Source organism: Etheostoma spectabile, chromosome 5, assembly GCF_008692095.1.
Source record: "Etheostoma spectabile isolate EspeVRDwgs_2016 chromosome 5, UIUC_Espe_1.0, whole genome shotgun sequence".
NCBI classification, from domain to species: Eukaryota; Metazoa; Chordata; class Actinopteri; order Perciformes; family Percidae; genus Etheostoma; species Etheostoma spectabile.
Window position 1 is genome coordinate 30,421,083 of NC_045737.1, and position 27,442 is coordinate 30,448,524.

The 27,442-nt window shown below is 39.5% G+C and overlaps 1 protein-coding gene across 1 annotated transcript in view; it reads right to left on the reverse strand.

The window, feature by feature from the left end:
* Positions 1-1,633: 1,633 nt before the first annotated feature.
* arid3c (AT rich interactive domain 3C (BRIGHT-like)) overlaps positions 1,634-27,442 on the reverse strand; it is a 92,112-nt gene continuing 66,303 nt past the window's right edge. Inside the window, exons 4-8 of the mRNA XM_032515766.1 lie at positions 19,530-19,713; positions 16,126-16,370; positions 11,774-12,055; positions 8,839-8,928; positions 1,634-8,118 (exon numbers count right to left, since the gene is read on the reverse strand). Of these exons, the coding sequence (XP_032371657.1) occupies positions 7,946-8,118; positions 8,839-8,928; positions 11,774-12,055; positions 16,126-16,370; positions 19,530-19,713 (974 nt within the window). The 3' untranslated portion in view covers positions 1,634-7,945. The remainder of the gene's footprint in view (positions 8,119-8,838; positions 8,929-11,773; positions 12,056-16,125; positions 16,371-19,529; positions 19,714-27,442) is intronic.

Here is a 27,442-nt window from a genome sequence, read left to right on the forward strand (position 1 = left end):
CAGATTGATGCTTCACCTTATTTTATAGTGGTGTTATTGATTAGCACTAGGCTTGTCAGTGGTGCATAAAATTAACACTGTGTTATAGGGGCATGGATTTCTGTCAGCCCTTGACAAGATAACCCATTATTGGACGACTGCTCCTAATTTGTTTTTGTTTATTCAGAAGTATAAAGTAACATTCAGCCGGCCCCAATAATAAGTGTATTACCTGCAAATCCTCGTCGCTCAATCGACAGCCACTAATCTTTGCTGTTCCTAATTACATCAGGATTCTCAACCTTAATTAACCAATCTTTACCCCATTTTACCTGCTTAATGCTGCACTCAACCAAACTGCATTTGTTCAACGGCCTCCGTTTGCGGAAAAGGAGTTTCCAGTTCTCCACTTATCACTTTTAAAGAAAGCAAATGTCCTTAAATCTTATGAGTTGTGTTTAAAATTCTCGTTGTTTGGGTTTTATAATCTCATCATTTTATTATTTTTAAAATGCTTCATGCCTATGAAATGCTTTATATTTCACAACAATGTTGAACATGTCTGCTCAGTCTGTCGTAACCATATGGTTTAAGAAGTCCACCATTATTCCTGTACCCAAGAAAACAAAACCAGCCTGCCTGAATGCTTTGAACGACTGGTCAAGGATTACATCTGCTTCTCACTACCCATCATAGTGGACCCGTTACAGATTGCTTACTGTAGCACACATCCTATCTCACCTAATAAGAAATTATGTGAAATTGACTACAGTTCAGTGGTTATCGCCATAGTTCCCTCCAGGCTCATCCCAAAACTCATGGACCTGGGATTAAACACCTCACCATGCATGTGGATCCTTGACTTCTTGGTGGTGTGGGGGCGGACATATCTCATTCACAACACTTGAGAACCCCAGGGCAGTGTGTGAAGTCCCCTGCAGTACTCACTGTACACACACAACTGTGTACACCATAAGAACAAAAATCCATAACAGATCATGTCCTGGCAGAAAATTACCAGTACCTTTTCCGCTGTGGTGGGCCTGGTTACAGACAACAATGAAGAGGCCAACCTAAAGAAAGTAGAGGACCTGACCGCTGTTATCAGGACAACAACCTACTTCTGAACATCAGTAAGACTAAGAGAGCAGATAGTCAACTATGGGATGAAGCAGGGAACAAACTACGTCCCTTTCAATATCAAAAGGTTATTGGGTTCTTCTATACTATATCTAACTTCACAAGACCATTATATGACCTAGTGGAATAGGCTGTTTATGGGAAACTGCTAGTAATGCTGACACCCTGGTGTTTTGGTGTTACTTTGTAGATAATACAATACATTTGGCAATGATAGCAATGCTATTGGATTTTAAAATCAGTGAAAATGGTTTGGTTTGTGCATATTTTAAAGTTCTGGTGATGGTATGGGCTAGTTTTGTTGCACAGATCTGGCAACCCTTGGGCGCTATTGTCAGGAGGGGCGAATCGGATTCAAAATCTGCCCAATTGTCCCCTCCCTGGAATTGTACCTTATATGATTACATGTGACAAATAAAACTGGTAACTGTAGCTACTCAATTAGCATTTTTTACAACAAGAAACACAGTTTGAACTAATGACAAGAACAAGAATGACACAGAGAGAGACACACTGAAGTTAAAAGCATGATTTTATTTCTAAATACGCTACAAGTCAAATGGCAAAACAGGAAAATCTCTTTCACCTCTTTCTTTTGTAAATTTGAACCCCTGAGCACCACAATCCAGAATTCCCATAATGCACTGGATTTATCCAAGATGAACGAAAGGGAAATTAAAGAAACATTTAAAGCTTCCTACACAGCTAATAAAGCGATTAGTGTCTAAAAACTACCAGCATAGCATCATACAAAGTAAACAACATGTTATTTGGTTATATAAGTCAATTCTTTTTTTTTCTGCATGCAGAGCTGTGACTTTCTCTTTGCTTGTCTGCTCCGCTGTTGGTTGTCACCTAAAAATCGTGTGAGAATGGTTGAAAAAGTCTTTGGTGAGAAGAATGCCAGTGATTCCATGCTGCGGCCTCACAGTCCTCTGAAGTGTTCAGGTATTGGCATCATTTAGCAGTATGTACAGAAGGGGGGGGGGGGGGGGGGTGAGGAATAGACTGTGCCGGTGCTCTGTTTTCAGAATGTGAGACAGGGCTGTCCTATGGGGAGCACCTGGATTATGGAAGTAGAACATTTAAACAGTCCTGAATAGCCACTGAACCAGGCGCATCATACAGAGCTTCACAATCTTACACAGTCATCTCAGGGCCAATTAAGTTGTTCAGATTTTTATTATTGGTTTGGGGGGAATGTTAAAAATACAAACTCACTGGTTTTCTTTCCCTCTCGCTGATTGAATTTGCATTTACATGTCTTTTTCTGTTGAAATAAATCCTGTTTTCTTCTTTACATTTGCCTTAATAGCCTCAAAGAAGACCAGTGAGTTTGTTTTTTCAAAGTCCGGAACGTCTGAGTGACTGAAATGTCCAGGTTTCTGATCCGAGCCGTGACACATGTAGGTCATTCATCATCACTTATGGTAACAAGGTGAATGGACCCAAGACAGTCCTACAGATTCTGGACGTTAACAGTGGGACATGGAGTTGTGAAGTGGGAGAAGCTGCCAGTATTTCCAGTATGTGCTGGCTCTGGTTCCTGAGAAAACTCAGATCCTTAAATTGTGTGCAACAAGATGTTGCAGATCTTTTACCAGTCTGTTGTTTCAAGTACAATTGTCTCAGCTGCAATGTGTTGGGGCAGTTGCATCAGAGCCGGCGACCCAACCAGGCTGAACAAAGTGATCAGAAAGGCTGGCTCTGTTCCGGGAGGTGGTGGAGAAGAAGATGGAAAACACTAATATCACTCTTTAAGACCTCCTGGTCAAACAGCGAAACACTAACCCCTAATGCACACATGTCAAACTCAAGGCCCATTGGCCAGATCTGGCACCTTGCACATTTTTGCCTAGCGCCAAACCCAAAAGACGGGAAACCGTCAGACTGTAACACTCAAAGCTGAATTTGGCAGATTAGCCGACTACAACAGGTTGCTGTAAGTCAGCTGTGTACTAGCATACTTTTAACTTTTATTATCCAGTGTGGCCCTTAAAGTTGAGTTTGACACCCCTCTCCTAATGGAATAAAGACTGATAGACACTCTCACTCTGGATTCATACATCCTTCTTAATTATATAATCGGATCTATAACTGCACTACATTTTACAGTATAACTTGCATTTAATTTTGCATTACTTGCACTATGTCCACCTTCACACATGTATTTATGGATAGTATAAAAAGGATTATGCTTCTTCATTGACGCAGATCGGCTGAGTCCAATTATATTAGTCTGCCCAATGGTATTAATATTCTTTTTACTGGCGCTTCCACCAGGAGAGTATCATGTCCATACAAGCCTTAAAGAGCTCCAACTGTGAGTCACCGAACATTGTCTATGTAAATAGGGGCTTTTGCTTCCAGAACCCTGGATTCCTAAAATAACTTCTCCCACTTTGCAACTCTATTTAGACTGGCTAAACATCTGTCCAGCTGCTTTTAGAGCAAAACATTCAAGTCCATTACTATTGAGCTGATATCATTGTTTCAGTGTTCAAGTTAGTGTACGAGGAGGGGATTCTTTCCTTGGATTGTTGCTGTGTATAGACCTGCAGAACTGTCTGATTGCTAAACAACACATTTCAAGTAAACATGAGAATCATAAAGCACAACCACCTTCGACGGCTCAACCGACAGCTGAGGAGTCCGCTCGTCTATGGCTGAGGATTGTCCTCTGCTGCACGACTGTGTTTGCACAATTTCAACATCACCAGCTATACATACAGTCACACAATATATTATTAGCTTTATCACCAGTAATCAGCCTGGAGCGTTACACTGTCATCATGACACTGGACTAGTCATAGCATTTTAAATCAACAACTGTAAAAAATCTGCATGGATAAATTGACATGAAGATCAGGCGAGGAAGACAGCAACTCCAAAAAAGCACACAACTGTTGATACATTTTGTGCAAGTGGACGTTTTTTGCCTGACGATGTTAGGGTCAAAGGTCTATATGTGTGTGTAGGTGTGTGTGTGTGGGAGAGGGTTTGAGGTAGATACTGATATCAAAGTTTGAGAGTTTGACAGTTAACCCAACAAACTCTCCAATGGAGACTCTGTTTCTAAATCACATCAAACACATCTTAGACATGTTTTGTTATTTATCAGTCGATGTATTGAGCTATAAGTTAATATCGGCTGATACATTGGCCCATTGATATGTCTGCTGGGCTGTAATCTTTAACAGTGTGACTGAACAATCTCAGCTCAAAAGTCCACTTAACGTTTCAAACTGCATCTTCCAGTCTTTATCTATGAAAACGGACATTTAATGTGCTTATTTATACAACAACAAATATGAAAGCAGACCAAGTGACACCGCCGTCCTCAGGCCTCCACTGATGACAGAACAGATATATCAAATCTGTGCCAATCACTGTGTCAACATGCTGTCTTCCTCTTTACTGTAGGTTCATGTTTTCATGCAGATGGATTTTGACAAGCGTCCCTACTTTGTCCCACAAAAGGCTGTTTTGTTGCGCCGGCACAACACCCAACATAAAAAGCACTTTGAACATGTTGCTTAATTCTTTAGTCTAATCTGTTGCTTTGTTTTTTGTTTTTGACTGAAAAGCATTTTGTGTTCACACAAACACATGGATATGAAACACCATGAATGCACTGGCAATTAAGATTGTGGACATGCTTGTTGGCACAGTCTATAACAAATGAGGTAGATGTGTGTCAATAAAATATTCCCTTCTTTGGTATAATCATACAAAATATGAAGAAAAAAAACCCTCCAGTGATCTGTTGAAGTAAAACATTGGTTTTCAGTTGGCTGTACAATAAAAAATAAATGAAATTTATGAGGTATATCTTGTTTTCATACTACTATGACTATATACAGGTAGATTGGTGAGGTATCTGCATTCAAGAAGACTCTTAAAAAGGGTTTGGAAACAAAGTGGTGGAGCTGAATGCAGGATCGAATATAAAACATAATAAATAAAATCTGCAATTAAATGCTTGAACAGACTTAATAAAAACCCATATATCTGGTTCCCATTTCCCTTCACAATAAAGAAATAAACATTTGATATCTTTATGAAAGCTGATAATAAAAGACAAGAGAGAAATGAAGAAATGAATGATGTTAGACACAAGTGCATTACTAATAAAAAAAGAAAACCTGGATTCTATTCACAATATAAAACTTCTGAGTGACTGATGACAACTTCCTGTCGTGACTTCCTTCTGGATGTCGGATCACTTGCTGCCTACGTGCTCAAGTGCTCGACTCTTTCCTGTCACCATTCTTTCTTTAACGCATTCAACGCCATGCAAGGACTCTCTGCATTTATTTCCTCCAAAGACTCCGTCACATCAGCTTTGTGCTTATTATGCGTCTTATTGTGTTGACAAAACATCTCTGTTATTTCCTACATGTCAGTGGTCCTGCTGGCTTTAGTCAATGTGCGTTGCAGAAGATTTCTTTAAAAAGCGATGCAATCCCACGCGCTGCAGTTCAACCGCCCTCAGGCTCGGCAGAGATTTCTGGAAGTGTTTCTGACCACAACCACAACCGGTGGAGCAATGATGTCAATCGCAATATTTTATTGTAACGAATGGGGAAAGCATCGTATACGGAACAAATGCTTGCCATCACTTTCAATTTAAGCTGTCCCTGTACACTCTGGAAAAGCAGAGAGGACAGGATGTCGAACACGCATGTTCTTGTTAGGTATTCTGCGCTTGATTTAAAAAATTTGGCGATATCGGCTTACAAAATTCTATGATCGACACGATGTGCTTCTGTGATCAGGCGTATGATCGTGTCAAAATCAAGCGACATTTAGTCTGTGATCACAGCAAAAGAAAACCTGGTGGAGGGGGCGGGGGGGGGGGGGGGGGGGGGGGGACTAAGTCGTGAGCAGCCTTCCCCTGTAAATGGCTTCCGAGTGCAGGAGATCCTTCTAGTGGCCATGTTGCAGGTCCTGTCTAAACAGAACTGGACAGACGTGATTGGTTACTGAGCAGATGATTTCATCACTGATTAGCGAATGATGTGCTCCACTCACTACCACAATTACATCTGATTAGTGCCCCGGCTAACATACTAAAAGCTAATAACATGTGTTCCAAAACTATACTATAAACTAATTCTAATTGTGTGAAAGTGTTTTTTGAAATGGGGTCGTTATGTCCCAGAATGCATGTGTCCTTGCTGCCGGTGTTCCATTGGCCTACTTACGTACTGCATTAACAAAAAATCTCCACACAGACCTCTTTGTGTGTGCGTGACAGTGTCTGGATGAAAAGTTTTTGGGTGTCTGGCATCACGTTTTTATAATACGATCATCCATGTCTGGAAACTTGTGGGAAACTAGTGGTTGGCAGTCTGAGTAATAAATCTTTGGTGAAATTTCCTTTCCATTTAAAATGTCCAATGGTTCTGATGTCAGATTCCCTGACTGTGTGTATTACCTTAGTTTCTTTCATTTTTTTTTAAAGAACATTTTTTCTTTAATTTCTTGTGTTCTGTGTATTATAGTGAGGCAGACCTGGCAACCTGCACAGGGGTCAAAGTATGCATGTATTTTATCACTTTTAACATACCCTTGGGCTATCACAAATTTAATTGAATTAAAATTTGAATTGAGGGTGTCTATGTGGGTCTTTACTTTGGACTCATTTGATTATTACTACAAGGATTTTTGGTACTGTGCACCCCTAAAAGCCCAATGAAAAAAACCTGTCTTGTAGAGGGACCCTGCGTGAAAATGTAGTTTTAATACATAGTGGAGTTAAAATTATGCTTACATATCCTAAACAAATTTGCTTAATTTAATTAGTACAAAACTAACTGACACACAGCGAGCCTGGGGCAGGGCAGTGTTCCAGTGTAATACTCCTCAATAATACTAATCTGATAATCTGTAATACATATGTATAGTATTACTGTTACAACATGGGATTGGGACACACTGTTTGTTACCCGTGGATAGAGAGCTTGTGTTAACTCTTAGTTGCTTGGTTCCATTGGTCTCCTTGCTGTAGTTAGTCATCCAACAAGTTGCTGATTGTCTGTGGACTGATTTGATTGCGTTTAAGAAAATAAGAAAAAAAAAGAAATCCACACATTAGACGCTTCACTCTCACTTCCAAGGTTCCTGCGTTGAAGCACACATGTTTCACTCTTTCCAGCCATGTTGTCAGCTATAAGTTGAGACATTATTAAGCAACTGTCCAATGGAACATGAGAGCATAAGGGTTAAGCAGTCTACACAGCCTCTCTACAGGACACATGAGGCTTTTCACTTGGGACGTGCTGTTTGTGTTCTAGCTCTAGTCTTCAGGTTTGATCATTGGCGTGAAAGCTGGACGTGTTGAACCAGTAAAGACTGGTCTTCTTCTTTGGTATCAGCTGGAAGCAGTGAGTTTCTGAGGTCTGTCATAAAGCCTTTAAACATCATCATCAGATGTCATGTCTTGTTGAAGGTTAGCTGTTCAGCTGCCCCCTCTTTTGATTTGAGGGGGTCTCGGTTCGGATTCATCCAGGTTGCACCTGAAGAAGTGCTTCACGCAGAACAGACGTCTTTGACGATGTGAAAGACAATAGTGACACGCAAAGGTTAAATGTCCTCGGAACACACTGCTGATTCAGAGCAGGGAGAGTGGGGGGTGGGGTGGGGGGGGGACTGGAAAAGATATCTCACCTGTAAATATATGTGCTGCTTTTCAATGTGACGTTAGCTGACCTACAAGGACTCGGATCGAGTAGACGGAGAAAAAGCCACCTTGAAGAACAACGACTGCTTTGTGTCTTTGAGGAGAGAATGGATCTGGGGGAGGGAGGGGGGGACAGGAAACTCAGGGGGAGGTGTTTCTGTGTCCGTGGAGCGAGGAAGAGGAGGAGGACGACGAGGAGGAGCAGGAGGGCTGGAACTGCGTGGGGCTGCTCTTTCCCTGAGTCTGACAGCTGCTGTGTCTCCCGCGGTGTCCCGCCATCGCCGCGATGGCTGACTGCCTAGCGAACAGGACGCCTGAGGAGCAAACATCAAGTCCAAGTCAACCTCAAGCTCCACACTGTCCATGGCATCCCTTCTTAAAGGGCCATGACACTGTTGTTATGTATTCTAGCCTAGTTTCTTACAAGTAACCTTTTCTTCCACCGGCCAAATGGGTAGTGAATGTCATATAAATAAATACAAAAATGTGAAAAAAACAAACCCAGTTAGAGTTTTGTACATTGGAATTTGACATTTTAAGACTTTTTCAGGCTGCAGTTTTATATACAGTAGACAATAATAATAACAAAGACATCTACAGACAGAGACATGAAGGCAGATTAAAGTAAGTGTCAATCAGATATGATGTGATGGGCCACTGGGCTTATTCTCTGACATGAATGGCATCTGTTAAAACGGATAGGCAGTAATTACCTCAAGACACACACACACACACACACACACACACACACACACACACACACACACACACACACACACACACACACACACACACACACACACACACACACACACACTAGACAGGCACATAAGACAATAAGCCCCATCGACCTCAAATCCACAGGCCCAATTTTGAGATATTTAACTTTTTTAACTCTATTGGACTGCCACTTCATTACGATGGATTTTATAGCAAAGACATCAAATTGTGTAGAGGACTAAGCACCAGGGTGCTGCTATAACTTATTGAATTTCCTGCCTGCAATTACATCAGCAAACGGCCCCTCTATTTACCTGTGTAGACAACTCCATTTATTTCTATTGACATGTTGATGCTGCTAATGCCGTTGGTAGACAGGTTCAATGCGGTCTCTTGTCTATCATCTGTCAAGAGAGGAGGCAGAGAACGAGAGAAAGAAAAACTCAATAGGAGCATTTAGAAAGGGAACAGAAGAAGCAAGAGGAGCGCCCGCTGGAGTATTGGTGATAATTCAGAGAGTGACAGGATAAGGAGAGCTTTATTAAAGCGTTCTGCGAGAGAAAGAACTGTCAAAAGATGTTACAGCCATTTGTACATGTCAGTTATGGATGAATCCTACAGCAGAACACACTTGGAGAAACTTTGTCTGAATAAATGTGAGTGCTTTCTGAAATAACAGAAATGTCTTAAGTAATCTCAGCGGGCTGCGGTGATATCAAAACCATCTGTAAACACAAATTTATCCGTCTAAGTGCATCTGGGTGGAGACAAATAATAGTGTTTGGATGTAATCTTTAAATGACAGTGTTTATATGTGAGGGCCAGAGCCAGACGACCAGTGTGGGAATTAACCAGAGAAAGATTCTCACTCATTTCTCTATCACGTATCAAGTGCAAAGCCTGCTATTATGACTAATATGAGAGAAGCAGTGATGCAGACAGAAATGATATCACACTTGAGCAGATAGGCCCCTTATTCTTCCTTTAGCCTCTATCATTAAGTCAAATGTGACTTATGGCTTGTCACGAGCCGTGCTGGCTGCAGCCACAGCCCAGCAACATGGGCATTTTTACTCATGACAAGCTAGATTCTCCCTGTGGTCAAGAGGTATGAACTATTTCTTCATAACAATCTTTGGAGCTGAGCTTCAAATTGCACATGTTATATGATGAACTATGTGCACATTAGTGGTCCAGGCGTTCCACAGCTGGATCCCAAACCGCATCTCTGGCAGGGCCATTAGCTAGACACACTAGAGTCATTTGACTCTGATAGAAGGCGGCTGACAACTTCAACATTACACTCACACCTGACTTTAAATTATACATCAGAATCAGGTTTACACTTGTTAAATGTTTGGATGAAAACAGAAGATTTCATCTCAGACTTAGCTGTTTTACAGGGCTGGGTACCCAATTTTGATCCTTTTTAGGCTCGAAAAATGCCACATTATTTAATATCAAATTCCAATACCTAAGGAGTGAATGGCATCAGCATCATTGAGCCAATCAGCACGCAGCATGGCTGTCTAACGTCGTGGAGACACGCAGGGAAAACTCGACGTTCCACAGAGAGGGCTCACGTAGTCGGAGTTAAAAAATAAATTACAAAAAAGGTTTGTGCTGTAATGTGTAATGTTTGTTAAAATTGATTTTATAAAATCTATCTATATACCTATCTATAAATCTATATCATTCGTAAGTCACAGTATGAGTATCTGTATAAAACATTTTTTAACAATACCCAGCCCGACTGTTTTATATTGTATAATATATACTGTATAATTATAGAATGAACCTAGTTTGTAACTTAAATTCATGAAAAGATCCAAACCACTGTGTGTTAGTCTGTCTCTAAATGCTTTCTGACTTCACTACTCTGTCTCTGTCTCTCAAGCCCACTGGTTCCTACTGAAGATATAACATAAATACATGGTTTCTTTTTTCTTCTCTTTTTTAAAGGCTCGGTGATTTCCTAGAGCTGGTCACTGTAGCTTTTTCTTTTAAATCAAACAGGAGGAAATAGTGACTTGGTTGGGGACTATTTTCAGCGGTGGATGAATCCACATTTGGTGCTGTAAGTGAATATTTGTGGCAGTGTGTTGTTGAGTCAGAGTAACGAAGAGTGTGTGTGTTGATGGTGATGGATGGTGATGATGTCAGTGTGGCTCACTGTTGACTTTTTATGGCAGAGATATCAAGCACATAACTTGTTAGCAGATACATTCAGTGTTGATTTGAGACTTTTCAGGAGATTTGTTGGCAGAAATCAAAACATATAATCATCAGACTTGTCATCAACTGTGTAGAAACAAACATAGTGTTGCCTATAAGTGTCTAAGGGAACACGTATGGTATAATAGCATAAAGAACAGCCAGTTGTCTAGTCTCTTATCTTCTTTGCCCATTTGACTGCATGCAGAGGAATCAACAGACAAACAGTTCCATGCAAACAGTCCTATGCTGGGCTTTAACCCTGAAGATTCCCCTTCTGTTTCCAAGTTCTCTTAAGCCTCTAATATAATATCTGCCATGTAATACTTTGTTGCCAAAGCCATGCAGACACAACAATAGTTCTTATTGGGCCATAGAGTTACCTACGAGGACACAGAGGTCATGTCCTCTGTATTGTTTCAGGGAATTTGGTGCTTTTAAGGAGAAGTTTACATTCAATAATTACACACAAAAGTGGCCTTGGGAATGAAATGATGACAAATGTACAGACCTTTTTCTACCAATTGTTGGGCTTGCAGTGGAAAAAAATTGACCTCAGTATTCAACCCGGTCTCATTCCCAACGCATAAAACTTTAGATCAGTGGCTCTCAGTGCTGGATACAGACGCAAAAACAACCTTTTTGCGTCTGTATGGAACGCACCAGGCAGAGCAGCAGCTCGCGGGGCTAGGAAAGACCAAACATCTGCATAAAGCGTTTTTTTAGGGTGGTAGATGGGACAACACATGACTTTTACCTTGGAGACCAGGGATCATGTCCTGTTCTTGTCCCGCGTGTCACAGAAACGGAAATGTTGTAACCCAGCCCAGCATCTTTTCTTAAACCTAACTGTCCCGTCCTTGTGCTGCACATGACGTGTAAAGTGTCGCTTTTTGACGCAATGGGAGTGAAAATGTGTTGCAGTATTTCTAAAATGTTGGCCACACCAATGAATACTACTGAATTTCTGCAAATAATAAAGCTCCAGAGAAGAGAAAGAGAACATATGGACTCCACTCAGATCCGTGGACTCACCTCTGTTGTTGAGTTTGATGTTGAGGGGCAGCTGCGTGGCCATGGCCAGCAGGTTCTGCTGCAGGGCGTGTTGCATCATCCTCTGCTGCTCCTCTGCCACCATCATCATCTTCTTCTCTGGTGGTTCCCCACTGTCCAGCTTCTCTCTGAGCTGTTCCAGGGCCGCGGCCTGGACGGCCTGGGCCGCGGCTGCCTGGGCGGCCGCGGCTGCTGCGTGATGGCCGCTGGGCGACATGGGGAGGGACAACCGGCTGGGCAGGCAGCTGGCCATCATGGACTCCTCTGGAGAGAAAAAGACTATTAAGAAGGTGATCGTTTCAGATGATGATAGATGATGTTTCATTTCCGGGATTGCTCCGGTGCCGCAGGAAAATCCCCCGTATGTCGCTCATTTTCCGCCGGATGTCCGACACCGTCCTCTTTCTTTGTGTTGCCGTTCTATTCTACTCTACTCAATTGAATCGTGAATCACAATAATTTGTATGACAATAAATTGTCAACTATTGTCTCACCTTTTCGCCACTGATATTGGATGGGGTTTATTTTTATTAATTTCTGTCACTTTGCAAAACTGTCAACACGGCATTCACCCCCACAAAACCATCATCAGAGGCAGGTTACAGGTTACAGCTCATAAATACCAGAGTCTGAGTATATTTCAACTACGTTTAATTTCTGGGATTGTTCCAGAGGTTACGCCAGATGTCCGTCCCCGTCCTCTGTCTCTGTGTTGGTGTTCTAACCTCTGGTGGATTTCTGAGGACTATGGTTACCTGGTCCTCAGATCTCTGCAGGGTAAATCCAGACAGCTAGCTAGATATCTGTCCAATCTGAGGTTTCTGTTGCACGACTAAAACTACTTCTGAACGTACACATGTTCCACCAAAACAAGTTCCTTCCTGAGACTATTTAGCAGAGGCGCCGCCATTAAGGACCCAAGAGCGTGTTTTTCCTTCTATTAAGGAATGCTGTGTGAACTAGCCAGACCCTCCTGTGCAGCGCTGTGGAGGAGGGTCTAGCAATAGGAGACTAAGAAGCTGATAGCTGTCTCTAAACACGTCCGCATGCTTATATAGGCTGTATGTGACAGCTCCTGTCACCTGACGATATTACTCTGTGCAGCAAACTTACACAATTTGTATTTTGTCTTGCTTGTAATATACTAGTTCCTTTGCATATTTTAAATTACTTTCATAATGCATGTCACACACACATTTTCGTTCCTACATTTCTGCTTTCTGGTGGCTGACAATTTCTGCTGATTTTTATGCAATGCCAATAACGGGGAGTTAAGTAATTTTGTCACAGATAGTGACAGATAAAAAGATCTTTAACATGTTACACTACTATTATGGCTAGTCAGCAGCTATGTATTTTTGAACTGTGAGATTAGATTGTTTCTGGTGATTAGACATTAAAGTTATATCACAGATCCAGCCAACATGCTAATGTGGGCTCAATATTAGCAGGTTGCCATGCCATGTGGGAAATATAAATATGGTTTTGCATAGGCCACTGTTAAAGATTAAAGAATACTTTCTGTTGGTAGTGTGGGCCGGGGCCAGAGTTGTCGCCCACCTTGGGATATATAGCGACACATAATCAGCACACATGGTGCTGATGATGAGACGAAGCACACAACCTTTAGTAACACATCTCGTTATAGTGCAATATTTAATACTCAATCACTTAATCTCATTACTGTGCTATATTTAACAGTCAGGATTTTTGATACACCAAACGATATTTTTGCATAATGTGTATACAAACCCTCTGTCTTTCTACTATTTTATAAATTTATATAGTAGCTCTCAGGACTGTGCACCACATTCCCCCATCTCTTTTTTTCTGCACAACTTACATTTTATATTTTTATATTTTTATATGTTGTGTTGACACTGTAAAGGGGTTGCTTAAATCACTTGTGTATAATGACATTAAAGGCACTCTATTGTATTCTAATCTATGATATTGGCAGATTTCAATTATTCAATTTGTTAATTGAAACAATTGATCATGTTCAAGATCAAAACTGTGCAAATTAACTCCACTGACCAACATAAGTTGAAATCAAATTGCTGTGGAACACTACAAAGATTAATCAGCTGCTTTTTTCCTTGAGGACCTGTAATCAAAGGGCCCCGAAGCTATTTGTGGTGATAATGTGTGTCAGAAATTGGTGGTGCTACATGAGGAAGTCCTGCAAGATGTTTCCTCTTGCTGGAGCATGACCATACTACCCACAAGTTGCATGAGTATGAATGAACAGAAAGAAGGCAACTATTGTGACATCTATTTCTGATAAGTGACCATTCTAACTTCTTCTTAAGTGGTCGGGTAATCACGCAACAATTTCTCAAAAAGATGCTGCTGTCTCTGTAATACATCATGTGCAACCTTTTCTTGGACAAAGCATTCATGAGGAGGAAATGAATCATCCTTCAGAGTGACAGAAAAAGGATTTGATTATTTAGGGTCTGGCCTGCTGATTGCATCATGACCAGAATACACTCTTATTCATAAGACCAACTGCATGCTTATGTGCCAGATTTTGTTTGTGTTGGTTCACCCAAATTTCAAAACTACACATTTTTTACTTTCCTCTTGGGGTGTCCACACAGGCTTTTAATGTGAAACATCTGCACAGGAAGTGTAGAGTTATATAGACAGTGGCTTTACTCTCCAAAAGAAAAAGTAGATAACAAAATAATGGATGGAGCCAAATCTGAAGCTTCTTAAAGCTGCATTCTCTGTAACTTCCACCAGGGGGCGACTCCACTGGCGCCAAAAACAAGTCTGTTTCTATAGAAGTCTGTGAGAAATTGAGCCTACTTATCACTTGATTTATTACCTCAATAAACATTTCCATAACTCTATGGTCCCATTTACTTCGTCAGTACAGCATGATGTTCATTTTGTAAAAGCATGGTCCCGTTCATTTTGAAATGCACGATAAAGCAGGGGATAATTTAGGCAAAACTCCACAGATGACTTGTGTCAGCTGGTTGAAAATCAGGAAGATCCCCTCCTAGCCTTTAGCTTAGCACAGCGCCATTGAAACCAAGATGGCGACGGCCAGATGACAAACTGGAGCAGGCCCCAGGAAGTGCCCTGGGCTTTGAAGGAAGCTCAACATTGTTACCAAACCGTTGCCAAATGTCACGTGATGCCCTCTGGCCCAAAAAGACTTCCATGGGCTGACAGAAGTCTGCACGTCATTTTTTGAGCATCACCAAATGACTCTATGTCACTATCCGAATTTGGTCCAATCGGTCACAATCATTTAATCCTTCAAGTTAGCAGAGTGCTAAACAGGAAGTAGCTAGCTTGGCCAGAGGAAGTCTCAGGTGGGCCTGCTTTATGGGCCACAAATGGCACAAGCAGTGCCAATCATTCAGGTAATTTTTATACACAAAGCTATAAACCAATGGGGGACGCCAATGCTTCTAGATCCAGTATTTTTTGTGTATCAATGAAACCAGCTGCAATTTCATCAATTATTGAATTAAAAGAGTACACAGAGTACTCACAGAGAGTTACAATGAGTGAGAGCAGCAGGGTGGTCAGTATGGCTTGTAGAAATTATATATAATCCATAAATACAGTACATTATACTGAAGGGAACAGGTGCACATGGAGGAAGTGTTAGGTTTGGTGCCAACAGCACAGAGAGCTTACTAAAATATGATAAACCATACTTCTTCTTCGTGGGAGTTATAGTTTTTTCATTTAAACTTATTTAATATTATATTTATACTTATTAATATGAATCATTTCTTTTGTGATAATAGGGCTAACCTTAACCCAAAGTGGAAAAAAACTCTGGAAAACCCTTGAAAAACAACATAAACTCAAAAAGCAAAAAAACCAAAACAAATTAAAACACTTAAATTTGAGTTTTTTAAACAAATACTTTGCCAAAACAACGTTAGAGAGATTTCTTTTCTTTTTTTTTTTACTCCATAATGGATTTCAAATGCTGTAAAGTACATTAACAAAACAAATATAACCCTCGTGTTGTCCTTGGGTCAAATTGACTGAAAATGTCAACATTAAAAACATCAAAAAACTTTGGAAAAAACACAGAAAACATAAAAAAGCACCCGCAAAAAAAAAATGAAAAAATGACAAAAATGTGGGGGAAAAAGCGATAATGTTGAAATAAAATAAAATATAACCGAAACCTCTTTTTTTTCATGGTTGACGGGAAGACAACACGAGGGTTAAGTAAAAGTAAAATTACCGATTTTCAAAACAATTTAGAAAAAGTAGAAGTACACAAAAAAAAACTACTCAATTCCATCGATGTGAGTACTGTAATTTATCACTTTCCACCTCTGGTCTCGTGTTACCTTTCTTGATGACAGGCACGTGGGAGATATGGCCGCTGTTGTGCGTGGGCAGAGACAGGTGGGACATGTGCATCTTTGGTGAGGACAGGAGGGTGGGGGTGCCCACGGGGGAGTAGCTGAAGATGGCCGAGCCGTAGCTCTGGCGACGGCCTTCCCGCCGGTTGCTGTCGATAGCTGCCTGGAGCTCCCCGGGGGAGCTCAGTCCCCGCTTTTCACATTCATACGGGTAGAGGTACTTCATATACCTGCGGGCAAGAAGAAGAACTCATGATTTACTGATGATTAATGATTTTACGCTTGACTGTGTCACACAAGGACGTAGGTTTAGCTCCAACATTGGGGGTCTAGGAGTCCTCCCCCAAAACTTATATTACTGATATGAAGTAGCGCTGGAACCCAATACCCAACTATGCTGATATTGTTTGGTGGGTGTTCCATTTTCTTTTGGATTTGGATATTTATGCTGTAACAAAGTTGAGAGTAATTCTAAAAATTCAATGAATATGCTTGTTTCCACTGGTGAAAATGCCTTTAGCAGCTTAATTTGGGTGTGTTGGAATTTAAAATGTATAGGGTGCCACATATGCACTTTGTAACATATGCACATTTCCTCCTGCATTAGCACATGCAACATTTCCTGTTAGTGAATGTCACTGGTGTTGTATATTTTTGAGGGTGACTTTACCACCATACTGTGCAGTATATGCACACTGTTGTATTATTTAAGATAAGATAAAAAAAAAGGAACTTGATTTATCCCGAGGGAAGTTGCAGTGTAGCAGTTGATGTACAAAGCAGAAAAAGATGTGCAAATTTCAAAATCTTAAATATTTAACATCTTAATTATTCCTTCAGTATAGATTAGTGTGTTGTTCTAGCCATGCAGATGCTTTGTATCACTGCAGGTAAATGGCTCCTAAAACCAGATTCATAAAAATATCCTATATAATACATGTTTTGGCAAAAACTTCTCATCTTTTGTAATTATCGTCTTTTTTTTAAATCTTTTGAAGTAGCTCCTGTAAGCGTTATGACAGTGTTTCAGTCCTTTCGGTGTATTAACCCCCTGTGGGTATTGGCCCAAATGCATTATCATTAGGGATGCATTGATAGCAATACTGACAAATAGCTGGATTGTTAATCAGTGACAATGAAATCTATTTAATTCTATTATTATTATTAAGTACTTAAACAAAGAATAACAATTGAGTACATGTTTATCCATGTATGTACTTGTTGCATTTGGTAAGTTATTATTATTATTAGTAAATCAATGTGTAACTCAAGCCTTACACATGAACAAAAGATCCCAGTCACTTCTACACAGCGAGGGACACAGCTTGTTAATTATTAATTATTAAAAACACCGGTACTGGATGGGAATATGGCGTTTGGACTGAAAAAGTCAAATCAGTGCATCCTTAATTATCATTCCCTTCAAACAACATCAACCTCAATCTTTAGTTCCAGAAAGTATCTCTTAGAAGATACAAGGTTACAACATTTCAAACGACTCCCAAATGCGTCATTAAATTATAACAATTGAATTTTTCCACATTACTCTTAAAATAGTAGTGTGAGGGGGAGGTTTCGTGTGCAGTCGAACAACACGGAGACTCCAGATTAAATGCCGTGGAGAATACTGTAATTACCATGAATCACAGCAGGGATTGGCAGGTAAAGACCACTCATATACCGCTGCGGCAGGAAATGAAGATGACTGTGCTTTTCACCTGTCTGGGCATGTGTAATCAAATAAGCCTTTAAAAGGCATTTCAAGAACAGGAATGATCATATTTTAATCATAGCCGATGAATTAAAGCAACAGAGGCCTGAAACCAAAAATCCTACATACAATAAAAACACCTGATTCATCTCGGACAAGTCACAACTTTGCTGTCCAATTATTTGTCTGAGAAAATAATTGCGATGAACAATATAATTGGCTCTTTTAGTCAAATTTAAAAATATTTATCATCCATTGAGGGATGAGATTGATTATTTCATCTGTTTTCTTTTTAATGCATCTGTCTTTAGTTATCCATAATCAACCTGCTCTTGCTTCTAACTTGACAGGACACGATTTTTGTTGATATTCTTTTCTTCTTCTTTTTTTTTTCATGGTTTCTTACTTTTCTCCCCCCCCCCCCCCCCCCCCCCCAAAATGTGTTGTGCTGTAAGTAGCAGCAGTTTTAGGATGCAGCAAACTTATTGGGTATTTACTTGTGTGTGTGTGTGTATATATATATATACACACACACACACACACACACACACACACACACACACACACACACACACCACCACACACACACACACACACACACACGGTGCTGGTCATATAATTAGGAAATCAATCAAAATCATTTGAATTATATCACACTGTGTGTGATGAATGAATATAATATGCAAATTTCACTTTTTGAACGGAATTACTGACAGAAATCAACTTTTTTTAGGTCTTTCTAATTATATGGCCAGCACCTGTATACATACAGTATATATATTTTATTTATGATTTTTTTCTAAATTTTTCTGTATTACTACTTTGTACAACATATGGGGGAATCAGGTGGTGTTGGAGCAGTATTTGCTGTTTTTTATTTTTTATTTTTTTTAAGGATCCCCTTAAAAATGAGATGATTCATGTCAAGGGCATGTCCATCTACTAAATACTTAAATGCGTATTTTTTTTAATCCTAGGATCCACCTTTGGGTTATATCACAGTCACGTGACCCAGATGATGTACTAACATAAATACACAGCCTATGAAGTAAACCATGCCTCTTTATTATCATAAAACTTTGTATTTTTTTCTTAAATGAACATAAAATTGACAATTTCCCTTACCTACCTCTTACGACCTTAGCTAATGTTAGCAATTAACTGCGGTAAAACAAAGAAACACAATTACATAAAAAATATTGGCAATTAGACGATTATTATAATAGGGTTTCTGCAGGTTTCACCAATTTAAATTTAAGACTTTTTAAAGCCTTTATGAATTAAATTTAAGACCTTTTTTACAACATCAACTGAGCCCTAAATTCATTTTTTTTTTAAAGCCAATAACACGGGAGCTGATTGGCTGCAATATAAGATGCAAGTTGATCTCATTTGTAGTCATAATACACAACAGAATTAAAAATAAATGTGTATAATGAGGTAGCGTTGCATGCATGTAGGAAAATTAAAACCAGTTGGAAATGAGTTAAGACCTAGAACACAATACTTGAGCGAATTTAAGACTTTTTAAGGCCTAAAATTTTGAAATTTTGGACTTTTTATAACCCAGCGGAACCCTGTATATAATTGTTCCAGGCCTATGGGACACACACATGGAACACTCAGTGGGAGTGCAGGTTATCAGTCATCTGGGGTTATCATCCGTGCTCGTACTCACTGTGTTCGGAGAGTGAAAGCTGCACTGGTAATGGAGGTAGGGAGGTTAAGGCCTTTGGTGATCTCACGCCATATTTTCTTATTGATGACTTCCACTAAGCCGCCTTTTTCTGTGACAAGCTTGTAGAGCATGTAGAGATCCAACACCTGCTTGGCCATGATAGGAATCCGATTCACTGGAGTCCCTGCAGAAAGCAAACACAATATCCACAATCAATTCCATTAACTTGGTTCCTCCCATCAATAGACTTCTGCACCTTCTTATAAGGCCAATTTATCTCAAGCCAGTCAAATGTCTGACAGCTCTGTTAACAGCAGCAAATATAACTTTCAAAAAAAAAAAAATCTAATGTCTTATCTGTGCATCCACTGGAAACGGCTTCATCGATTACACATGTATTAATACTGTGACAGGATGAAAGGATCTCTGAACATGTGCAAATATTAAGTGATAAAACCGTTTCTTCTCATGTAATTATGGAAGACGACAAACTTTAAAGCTGTTCACAAAAAGTAATTAACATTGGAAAGGAATAACAACAGAACCACAGATAGATTATCCCGTACCTGTTTAAAACTCATAAATACAACCTGTGGTAATCTCCTATTAATGACTGCCAACCTGCCCCCTTATTAGCAAAATAAAGAGGCCGAGACAATAATTTGTATTTGCAATTTAATGTTAGGCAATAAAGGGAGAACGGCTGGCTCTTTGTGCAGATTCCAAAGTGGTTGACCCTGAGATAATTAACCTGCATTTTGCTGATAGAGTTCCATTGGGCCCATCGGATTTACCATAATAGCGATCAATAGCTGCAGAAATATAGTGCAAACAACAGCAGTGGGGCCTATACAGTGAGGGGGGGGGGAGAGCTCTGAAGTATCGTCTGAGGTGGTAAAACCACATCAATTAAGGCCAGTAATTACGGCTTTATTTCGCGGTGCTGGCATGTGAACGAATGAGACACTATTAAAACAAAAGATTGATGTTCCCCTCTCCTCACAAGACAATGGCAGCAGTAAATCTGACGCTGCAGCGCCTCGACATCGTTCTGTGGTGAAGACAAAAAAATATTTCCAGCAGGTAATGAATTAACCTTCACAACAGGCATGGGGTTTATGAGTTGGTCTAAAGAAATGGCAGAGTGCAATTCAAAGGACACGTAAGAAACTGATCTGTGCGTATTGTGTAGTAAAACAAGTCTATGTGAAACCCTGACAAAAACCCTAAAGATACATAATGCAAGTTATGACTCCACAGAGGCCCAAATGTCCTCCCAACTCACAGCTCTAAAACTCACTTATGAACTCAGTCAACGCTGACCTGGACAGTCTGTCGAGGGCTGTGCGTCCAGATTGTTGTCAGTTGATAATAATAGTAATACATTTTATTTATAATGCCCTTTACATTTCAAATGAAATCTCAAAGTGCTACAGTTGCAAGGAGTCAAAAACAGTTTCAAGAATACAACAAAAACAACAAGCAATAATAAAACACCATAAGACTAAAATTAAAACAAGGACTGTTAAAAGGCCAGTTGAGAACATGGAGGATGTTTCCAGAGACGCTAAAGTCCTTCTACAGTGCTGATCAATCACTGCCTGCTATGACAACACCAGAGGTGGAAAGTAACGCATTACAATAACTGTAATTGTTTTTCTTTTCTTCTACTTTATAAAATCGGCACTTTTACTTTAACTCGAGCATATTTAGTCTGAAGTATTCTACTTCACATTTGAAATCACATCCGTTACTGAGAAAGAAAATGTTAACAAAAGAAATGCAAGGAAAAAAAATGTTGAAACCCTGTTTGATTCTGCTGATGTTGAACCCAAAAGGAAATGAAGTGAACGCCCGGCCATCTTTGATCGACCACTCCGGCTTCAAGTGCAAGACAGGGGACCGCTTTGTTATGCAGTGTAAGCTGAGTTTGCCCAGAGAAACCGAACTAGCATCTTTTAAAAAAGACATCAAACTGCACAGGCATGTAGACTCTAGAGTGTAGAGGTAACGTTAAATAATAATTAAAAAAAAAAACGTTTTCATAGTTCTCCTGGACCTGGACACGAAGGACTCTTACCACCAGGCCATAGACTCTCAGTGGACTCCACAAGGGATATATATATGTCTATATAATTTATTTATAGTATATTTAAAGTGTTTGCTTGTAAAATTGAGAAAATGAGAGCATTTACTTATTGTAGGGTGTTATACAAAGTGCAGTTAACGCAGTTAAAGAATTGAAATCTACAGTTAAAAAAAACCTCACCCCCACCCTCCTCCTAGCTTTAGCTTTATTTACACTGATTATAATGTGCATCCGTGCTGATCTTTAAAACTATTATTTTGCCGGAGACACAATAGCCAACCAAACAAGGATTGCGGTAATAAATAAAAAACCTCATCCTTTGTCTGACAGAATCTGAGGAGAGACAAGCGTCTTAAAACAAGATTGATGTGCTTTCAATACCCAGGGTGATGTATTTGGCTCTCTGATTCCCTGAAAGAGATATAAGGAATAAAAGAGTGAGTATGGAGGCCTTTTGTCAGCACAAACTATCTAATCAGGCCATGTATCATAATGACAATGAGCAATGGTGGACAAGGTGGAAGAAATCCACTTTGCGCAGAGTCTAACAGTCGTCTTCAGTTAATCCCTCAGCTGCAAAGAGACACGGAGTTTGTAATTGGAACAATGTGGAGCATCAGGGCCTCTAGTAGTGCAGTAATCATCTTTATGCTTGGCTTCATCGCTGATGCGCTCACTTTGCACCTCCGAGCCAATAATGGGATGAGAATTTCTCCTCCTCATTGACTTTGCTCTTTTTACCCATGAAATGAACGATTAATGCAGCGTCACAAGGGAAACCAACTGTTTATCTACCTCTGTTCAACTTAGAAAATGTTGGGGGGGGGGGGTGCAAGACAGACTGACATTTAGAGTTAATTATAGCCTGATATGTCTTATAATGTAAAAATGATAGTGGATTAGCAGCTAAAACCATGTATACCATACTATATATACACACATATATATATATATATATATATATATATATATATATATATATATATATAATTACATATACAGTACATATTGGATAAATTAAAATTATGACCAAGATGAAATGTCTAAATTACAATAGTTTTAAAAACAATTCTGCAATACAATTTTACTTTAAAATCTATTAATAAATATTGTCTTTATCTCAATTTCAAACAACTGAGATAACATGTGTTTAGTGAATGCATCAGTCTCTACTAGCACACAATTAAAAATGGAAGTGTGATTCGTTTTTTGTCATAAGGTTATAATTCATGTTAAAAATCCACTATGGGATCATTCTTATCTTCGAAAAAAAAAATAAGTTGTTATATCCAGAATAATTTTTGAACTGAGTCAGGAATACATGTTTATCACAGGAAATAAGGTAAGGCCGTTGATTTTCAGGTAGAAAAAAATAATGCATGTATATTTGTACCATTTTAAAAAAAAATTAAAAAAAATTTTTTTTATGTGCTTGGCTCGAGAGGCCACTATGTGGAGCCCCACGGTCCCGATGTAATGTGTGTATCAATACTGATACCAAGACTTTATTTTTCTTCTTCTTACAAACAGCTGCAGAGCATACACTGTGCTAGCTGTGTGAAGACTCCACTACAGAACAGAGAAAAACATTAAAAAAAACAAAGAAAGTTGACTTAAAGGTGAAAGTGGCACGCAGCAGCAAAGTAAAGAGGAATATTTAGTGACACGGCGATCGAAGACCCGGCCATTTTTTAAGGTGACTCTAAAGTAGCCTTTTCTTCTGCCACATAGTATTCTTAAGCAATTAAGCTGGGGACAAAAGTTGACTTGATTGAGAAAAAGTGCTGATGGTAGTCCTCCGAGATAATAATCAATTAATAACCACAGCCCGGGGCAACAGTAAATCACCCTGGGTATTTATCAACACACAAAGGAGGCCATCACAGCCATTGTCTGATGGTATCTCTCAAGGAGCATTCCATGTCTCTACTTCCAAGACTGCAAAACCATCACAAAAGGGCCGGGACCATCTGCTGCATGATTCAAGCCATTAAGGCTCTCTGAGAGGGGGAAATATGTCGGTGATCTCCGTCACAGAAGGGATGCGGCAGCAAGCAAGACACTGCTCGCCTTGTCTGGATTGAAGTATGAACAAAGACAAATGACATTAATAAATACAGAATCTCCTTAGAATCTTTTTCATGAGTCCAGGCACTAAAACTGATTCAGCTACAGTGACTGAATGGACTATTGAAAACACACTTAGAAAAAGTGTAATGCCATGGACGGCGCAACCCAAAATCAACAAAACATATTTTTCCTCTGACCTGTAGTACTGTATATCAGCCTAGATAGGTTTGGTGGGAGTTGCCCATTGTTGCAACATATCATATCATATCTTAAATTATCATCTATAACATATCAGAGATGAACTAAATGGCTTGTGGCGCTCAAAGCACATCTCTGTCCAAAAGTCACGACTTACTCAAGATAATGCAAAGGCCTCTTGAGAAGTCAGATTTGTGATCATTTTTAATTCCCGGTCATTTTTATTGTTGTTATCACTGTTGATCTGTTGCTAACAATGTTTGATGCCTTGCCCTGTGTCAAACATAGCCTGCTCAGCACTACCTGGGTACGTATGAAAAATTAAATTGCATTTTAAGTTTTATACTATTTTATAAGCGCAGCCAAGCATGGCTTGCAAAAAAAAAGGGAAGGCTTGTTTTTCTGGCAGTGTGTGTGGTGTCTTTTTGATTGCTATGTGTACGTTTTAACCTGTATTAATGTTTTTTTTTTTTTGCTTCTTCCTGCCATGGTCTGGAATCATCTGGCCAAGGACTACAGCTAAAAATTAAAAAACTACAGCTAACACTGGCACATTTACAGGAATGTTAATGTGTGTTGTCCTTTAAATATAAAAAATAGAAAATACAAGGACTTGGTTGTAAACAGTTTTCATGTCTACTGTGGACTATTTTCTGTCTACCGAACAACACCCGCCAACCGTATCACCGTGCAGAGGTACTCATAGACGAGAGGATGGCGCTCACGACAGCGTGAGATGACATTAACGGCACACCCCCCCCACTGAGCTGTAACGTTAGCTAGCTCAGGTGAGCTAGCAGTTAGCTGTACACTAATCTCCACTTGTAGGCAATGTGGGTCGATGAGGATGACATTCACTTCATTAATATATTTACTTTCTGTACTTATCCTGTAGCTTGTACACATTTAGCGTTGCTTTTCTTGTTTTGGTTTAATAGACTCAATTTTTTTTTTTGTGGAGAATCTCAATTAAAATCCATTTAGTCCAACAATGGGTTGTTCCTCCGTAGAAGTACTTTAACAACTTTTCTAAGAGCTTATTCCACAAACTGACCATTGTGCTTTATTTAGGAACTCAGACTCAAATTTACACTAAGTTAACACTAATTAACCCCTCATACTACTTATACAGCTACAGCTATATTACAGCAAGCTACTTTACTGTAGAACACTAACAATAACCCAGCAATACCCAGCAATAACCCAGCAATAACCCAGCAATAACCCAGCAATACCCAGCAATACCCAGCAATAACCCAGCAATACCAGCATAACCCAGCAATAACCCAGCAATACCCAGCAATAACCCAGCAATAACCCAGCAATACCCAGCAATAACCCAGCAATAACCCAGCAATACCCAGCAATAACCCAGCAATAACCACAGCAATACCCAGAAAAACCCAGCAATAACCCAGCAATAACCCAGCAATAAGCCCAGCAATACCCAGCAATACCCAGCAACAATAACCCAGCAATAACCCAGCAATAACCCAGCAATACCCAGCAATAACCCAGCAATACCCCAGCAATACCCAGCAATAACCCAGCAATAACCCAGCAATACCCAGCAATAACCCAGCAATACCCAGCAATACCCAGCAAAACCCAGCAATAACCCAGCAATAACCCAGCAATAACCCAGCAATACCCAGCAATACCCAGCAATACCCCGCAATAACCCAGCAATAACCCAGCAATAACCCAGCAATAACCCAGCAATACCAGCAATAACCCAGCATCCCAGCAATACCCAGCAATAACCCAGCAATAACCCAGCAATAACCCAGCAATACCCAGCAATAACCCAGCAAACCCAGCAATACCAGCATACCCAGCAATTAACCACATAAGCACATAACCAGAGGATTAATCTCTAGCAACTACAGTAAAACAAACACTGTTTAACAGCACTTTACAGTGTTCCACTTATTATTTATTATTTATTCATTCATTCTCTACTTAGAGGTGTAAAACTGTTATATTGTAATATAGTAATACATTAATTTTTTCAGTCTGTGGCACATGCTTCACACATTTAAAAAAAACTATCCAATTCACTCCTGCTACTTGTTACTTTCATTGCAGATGCTCTATAGTTTCGTTTAGAGTGTGTAGACTGTATATTCAGTGGTATAAATAGGAGTATGATGTTTATGTGTGGACATTGTGAGTAACGATGTTAAAAAAAATTTTCATAGTGTCCATACCTTAAAAAAAGCTGTTCGATTGAACTGTTTCATGCCCAAGATGAATCAATCAGTCTAAAACTGTGACATAGCTGTTTCTGACAGATGATATCCACAACAGATGATTTAAATGTTTGGGGAGATTGTGAACGATGAAGATATTAATGATGCGAGACAAAGGTCACTCGTGCCAGCGCTTTCAGGGCGGAGAGATGTCCTCATCGGGATCCATACTCACTGTTAAATCCTGTCCCTGAGCTGAGCTGACCAAGGAGAATCCACTCAGACAATTTCATTTGAAACTGGTAGAGGAGGAGTAAATGGGAAGAAAGGAAGAGAAGCGTGAGAACAATGGGCTCTGACTTGTTTGAGGAAACAAGCCATTGGCCTTTAGACTACAGTATATCCTCAACTTTGGCATTAGTAGGATGGTAACTGCATTATATATTATTCTGTTAGTGGCTTAACACCTGACATCATTTTATCATGAAGCCCACCCGAACGTGAAATCATTTTTCATACAATTTCGCTGTGTTGCACCGGCAGATTTGACCAGCTAGCAGCTAGCAGCTAGCCTTTGTAACACTAGCACATTTTGATTGTGATTTGGACCAAAGGAGGAAAGATCAAATATGTGTCTTAGAATGTCAGATCATATTAACCCTCATGTTGTCCTCGGGTCAAATTGACCCGTTTCCCTACATCAATGTTGCTTTTAAGTACCCAAAATAACATCATTGATTCCACACAACGCTATTTGACAAGTACAAATCTCTACTTTCATTAATTTTCGGGCGTCTTATTCAATTTTATAGCATTTGAAAAAAAAGTGTTTTTGAAATGGTATTGAGTAAAAGTTGACATATTCCAGTCTGTTATTATCCATCAACATCCATTCCTTTAATTTTAGTCTCAATAATTCCTAATTTCTGCTTTTCTAACTCAAACATTAGGTATAATTCCTTATAAATGAGGTTTATGACCATAAATTCCAAAATAACTGTAAAACTAAAGTTAATAAATGTTATGTAGTGTTGAAAACGTCAAAAAAGTGAGAAACATTAAAAAAAAGCGTCAAAAGTGTTGAAAAAGGGACAAATATGTAAAAAAAAAAAGTTAAAAACATCGAAAAAAAAGTGTCAAAAAAGTGTTAATTTTCAATTTTGATGGGAAGGGTTATTCATTTTGGAAGGCCATGACAACTTATGTATTTTTTCCTTAAATTTTGGGGGCCATATTTAAGTATAAATGAACACAACAGGGGAAGTTTATGCACTGTGAACACGAAAATTTACAAAAACTTGACATCTCCATCTTACTGACAATGTGGACCAAAACACAGTGACATTCCAGCTTAGAGAGGAAAA